Consider the following 5,018-nt stretch of genomic DNA (forward strand, 5'->3'; position numbering starts at 1 on the left):
GGAATGTGCATGGGAGCAGAATCTGCTGCTGTGCTGCTGCTTGTGCAGTTGGGATTTTGGTTGGAAGAGCAGATTTTTCATGGAAGGTGGAGATTCACAATCAGGGTGCAGCCTGACGGTGTATGAGCTTTGCTAACTGAAGTTTTCCAAATTTGATTCAGGATAAAAGAAGAGACTCTTGTTATTCTTGTGTCCCTTGGCTGCACTGCCCATGGCAATTCTGGCTAGAAAGCAGCAGGGAGAGGGCTTGGTGTGGCCGGGATTGCAGATGCCTGCCTTGCTAAACAGTTCCTAACAAAGCACAGTTCTGCTCCCAGCTCTGCACAGGGAAGAGCCAAGCTGCAGGTGGCAAGCCCTGACCTATTTGCTCCATGAACTGAAGGTGTTTATTCCTTCAGTAACATCTGTTCTTCCATTTTAAAATTTCCAAGAACCGCCTATTTATTTTTTTTTCTTACCTAATTTGTCTTTGTGAGAAGTCCTCATTTCTTGATATTAGTACTTAAGCAAAATTCATGTGAACACTGTAAACTTTAGAACTTTATTTGAATTTGTGTTTTGTCGAAGATGCTGATAAACACACAGGGTTTTGCTGAGGAAGTTTAGTGCCTGCATGGACAATGTCCCTTTCGTGTCCATTGTGTAATTGCTTACATCAATTGACAATCTAGGAGTGTTGTAAAAAATGTTTCTTGCTAATATCTGTTGATAGACAAAGTCAGTAAAGTCTGTAATGTTAATGACTTAATGGTGCTTGTTCAATAAGCAGGGCTGAAAGCAAACATTGTTATCTAATCTTGTAGCGCTTTTCATCCTCATTTGCTTTGTAGATGTTAATTGAGATTTTTAGATTAAGTGCTATTTAGTTTATCACCTCATTGCCTTCTAGAGGAAATGGGAACATCAAATTTCTCACTAAAGGGGATAATAATGAAGTTGATGATAGAGGCTTGTACAAAGAAGGTCAGAACTGGTTAGAGAAGAAAGATGTTGTTGGAAGAGCAAGAGGGTAAGTAAAGCAAAATGTACTTTGTAATTAAAGAGAAAAATTAGCTCTTAAATCGGTTCTGCTGTTGATACAAACCAGATCTGATGTATTTTTTAAATTTCTTAGATAGAATCGTAATTTAAAAGAAAACCTGGAAAAGTTTCTTCCTATAGTCCTCAGACTGATGTGGAGTGGGGGGGGGGGGTGGAAAGGGGCATCTAACAAATAGTTCACCTGAAAATACAATATTAACCAGCTTCTCCTTGTGATTGCTGGGAATTTCTAGGAAATTGTTTTGGCATTCCACAGGAATTTTATGGAAGGTTTGGGCTTTTGACTTTGTCTCCTTCTGCTTCAGTTGAGCTGAAGTCTCTTCAGATTTTCTCAGATAACTTTGGTTAAGGAAAACTAATGAATTTTACTCCTATTCAGATCCGCATTAGGCGTAAATTATGGGATTGCACTGAAATATTCCAGACTGAGTAACATTAAAATACTTCCATGTAACGTTTGAGGGTTAATTTTACATTCACCTGTTTTATCAATTGCAGGTTTTTGCCCTATGTAGGAATGGTAACTATAATAATGAATGACTACCCAAAATTTAAGGTATGTATACTGACATTTTGAATACTTGAACTGTTAAAAGAACAAGTACACACAACAAGAGCCTTGCCTCTAAGCATGCTTGTTAATAAATTTGTGTCTGTGGTTCGGTACCTAACGTAGGATGAGCTGGGTTTCCTTGCTTACTGTTGGGCAGTAGAATATGTTGTTTGTAAGGAATTGAAAACATGTCATTTATTGGAATGTTGTTAGTTAAGTGTATGCAGTTGTAATGCCTGGTTATGATGAATTTGATCACTTTAAAATCTTCCTGCAATTTCGTAGGAGCAGAGCTCTGTAATTGTGCAAAGTGTGATATCTGAGAGGGCACCTTTTGAACAGTTTGTGCTTTCAGAGCTCGGTGGAGAGGAATTGTAACGAGTCTGTGTTCTGTGTTTCTTTGCAGTATGCTCTCCTGGCAGTGATGGGAGCATATGTACTGCTCAAGAGGGAATCCTAAACACAGGAACAAAGGGAAATTCACAGGGGGAAAAAACTAATATATTTCAGATGGTTTCATTTCTGTATACGGTTACAAAACTGTAACTGCGAGCTTTTATCTTGTCTAAATAAATGACACCTGATGAGTGAAGCTGTTGGCTGCTGGCTGATTACAAAATTATGTATTTACCACCTTCTGCAGACTGTTCTCAGCTAGCCTGGCACTGGTTTAGAGGGCTGGAGAAGCCAGGGGCTCTCCTGCCATGCCATGGTGCATTTGACTGACTGGTGCTGCATCTGAACCCACTTTTGCCCTCCTGTTTGTCTTGGGGGTTATTTTTAATCTGTCAGTGCCCTCTTTTCTCCACGATACATGCTGTTTGGTTCAGTGCTTGTAAGGACACAGAATCTCTGAACAGGTAGGAAGTTCTCGGAGTTTAGTCAGACTTATGCCTAAGTTGGCTGGTTGTGGCTGCCAAAAACAGCCAGGAAGGGGAGTTCCACTCTGGCTGGGTACTGAGCAGTGGGGACTCAGAGCTTTTTCCTTGGATTTGAAACTTGCTCCTTCACAGGGTAAGGAAAAAAGCCCAGGTGGCCTGGTTTTTAGAGGCCTGGTTTTTAGGGACTGTGTGTGTTGGTAGTGCTCAGGCTGTTGACGATCTGCCTTTTGTGTTCTAGCTCTTAAACTAACCCAACAAAAAGCTTTTCTGGGGCTGTAATAACACTTGTAAATTACTGAATGAATAGCACAGTAGTACGCTTCAGGGGTATTGCCAAGACTGGGAAACCAGAACTCTTGTGCCAGTTTGGAGAATGTATTATTCTCTCCTATCATATAACACCTGAATAGTGTTAAACGTAAAATTGATTTTTCATTTAAAAACTTACCTGATAACTGTCTTTTATGAAATTTGGTACTTTTATCTTCAAATGTCAGTGTTGTACCTTCAACAAAGCAAACTTGTTTTCCTTGCTGGCTTTGTTTTTGTAGCTTTGATAAGGAACAGCATGATGCTTTTTTCCTCTGGAGTTCTGTTTCTTCTGTAATCCCTTACCTCTGCAAAAATACTCTATTATACAATAATGACACCTTTTCTGTTGTAACAGCTCATGCTCAGCAGACAACTGCTGAATTTCTCCAAGTAATATTACTTCTTTTGTGTCCTACTAAGCAGTTTTCATGTCCAACTGTATTATAAAAATTACTTATTTTGTGTCAAATTATATAGAAATAAAATTGTGTATAATAAATGGCATGGCAGAATAATGTTGGGATCGTTAATGAAGTCTTCCCGGAAGTGTATCATCCCGATTAAGAAAAAACAATGTGTTTTTTGGAGACAATGTATGTGGAATAAGTTTTTTTTCTTTCTCTTGGTGTTGCTGAAATCCAGATTTGTGCTGTCCACCTACCCCAATGCGAGCACAGTCAGCCCTGACTTGGAGAGTGCAGTTGGACATTTTGCAGCTGGCCAATGTGACAGTGGGATCTAGTCACAGGAGGGGCTCAGAGCCGTGCCAGGGAGGATCAGAGTGAGTGTCAGGAAGCATTTGCATTCTGAGAGGGTGCTCAGACCTGGAGCAGCCTCCCTGGGGAGAGGGTGGATGCCCCAGGCTCAGCATTCCAGGAGCACTTGGACAATGCCCTTGAGCTTTGGGGCAGCCTGGAAGAGCTCAGGCTGTTGGGCTGGATGGTCCCTGTAGGCTGCTCTGGTCCACAGGCATGTCCATAAATGCTTCCCATTTGAATTCTCCAATTATTGAACCCCTCCACCGCAAAAACCATAAACCCAAACTTGTGGGTGCCACAGCAGCCTGGCTCAAGTTAAACGTGCAGTGAGCAATCACTGGGCTTTAGCTTCAACTGTCCAGGGCTTCCCAAAGTGCAGCACAAACAGTGTCAACTGTCTTACACTGGGCCTTATTAAATAAATGTTATTATTTCATATTATTCAGCCTCTGTAAAGTTGCGGAGCTCTTTTCTGAGAAATGTCTTTGGTTCTTCAGGGAGCTGTTGCTGCACTGAGTCGATGTTGAGGTTATTTGCAGAACACCTGGCCTGAGTGCAGGTTGGAAATGCTGGAGATTAGTCTATTCAGCATCTTCAACATTTACAGAGTATTCCTCAGTGATCACGCCTGGTATTGCGTTGGAGGCAGGCTTCCACCGGTGTTTGTTCTGTGCATACATCCTGGCTGCGTGCAACGCCAGCATCCCTACAAAGACAATGATGAAAGGCACACCATCCTGATATTATCCCTTTTTATAGCCAGCAAATATGCATTGCTGAGAGAACAATGGTGCTTGTCTAAAATGTAAAGGAAGCAGATTAAAGTGTTATCAGGGTGATAGCATTTAAAAACCATGAATGTTTTCCTGCCATGAAGAAGCACAGCAGCATTTTGCTTTGCCATGGGATATATGAAAAGGTAAAGGGTATTTTACAACAGAGAGCTGTTCTTTGATATTTAAACACAAATGGATGTTATCAGGCTTCTTAAAGAGAAAGATTGTCTTGAGTGAGTTGAGTCCCACAGTTCCTAACATCCTTTGGTTGTACCTGGTTCCTTTTCTGTTGTGGGGGGTCCAGAATAATATTTCTCTATATAATCAAGTCACTATTTTCCTTAGAAGGGTAATCAATTAAGAATTAGAATAAATCCTTATGAACAAGTGCATAAATCATAAAGGCAATAATAATAGTACATATACAGCATATGAGAAAGGTTTATTTGTTTGCATGGTACTTTCAGTACAAGAGATTTGGGACTGAGTAAGAATTCACGTTTGGTTGGTTTTGGTTTTGTTTTCTGAAAATGGACAATTTCCTGAATTTTTCAATTTCCTGCCTTGATTGCTCCAAACAATTAGAAGTTTCTCTGGATGGCAATATTTTATTAGATCAGCTGTCACTCAGCACAGAGCACATGTTGGTAGCCGTACTGCGGGCTGCACAGTGCAGCTTGAGGCATGAGAATATTGT

At 40.7% G+C, this 5,018-nt stretch overlaps 1 protein-coding gene across 2 annotated transcripts in view; it reads left to right on the plus strand.

The window, feature by feature from the left end:
- The window catches only part of SEC11C (SEC11 homolog C, signal peptidase complex subunit), a 4,990-nt gene extending 1,688 nt beyond the window's left edge, over nucleotides 1–3,302 (plus strand). For both annotated transcript variants that reach the window (XM_005429978.2, XM_031064435.1), the window contains exons 4-6: nucleotides 890–1,009; nucleotides 1,540–1,597; nucleotides 2,001–3,302. In XM_005429978.2, the coding sequence (XP_005430035.1) occupies nucleotides 890–1,009; nucleotides 1,540–1,597; nucleotides 2,001–2,054 (232 nt within the window). In that variant the 3' untranslated portion in view covers nucleotides 2,055–3,302. The remainder of the gene's footprint in view (nucleotides 1–889; nucleotides 1,010–1,539; nucleotides 1,598–2,000) is intronic.
- Nucleotides 3,303–5,018: the final 1,716 nt, after the last annotated feature.

This window comes from Geospiza fortis, unplaced genomic scaffold (genome assembly GCF_000277835.1).
Source record: "Geospiza fortis unplaced genomic scaffold, GeoFor_1.0 scaffold143, whole genome shotgun sequence".
In the NCBI taxonomy this organism is placed as follows: domain Eukaryota; kingdom Metazoa; phylum Chordata; class Aves; order Passeriformes; family Thraupidae; genus Geospiza; species Geospiza fortis.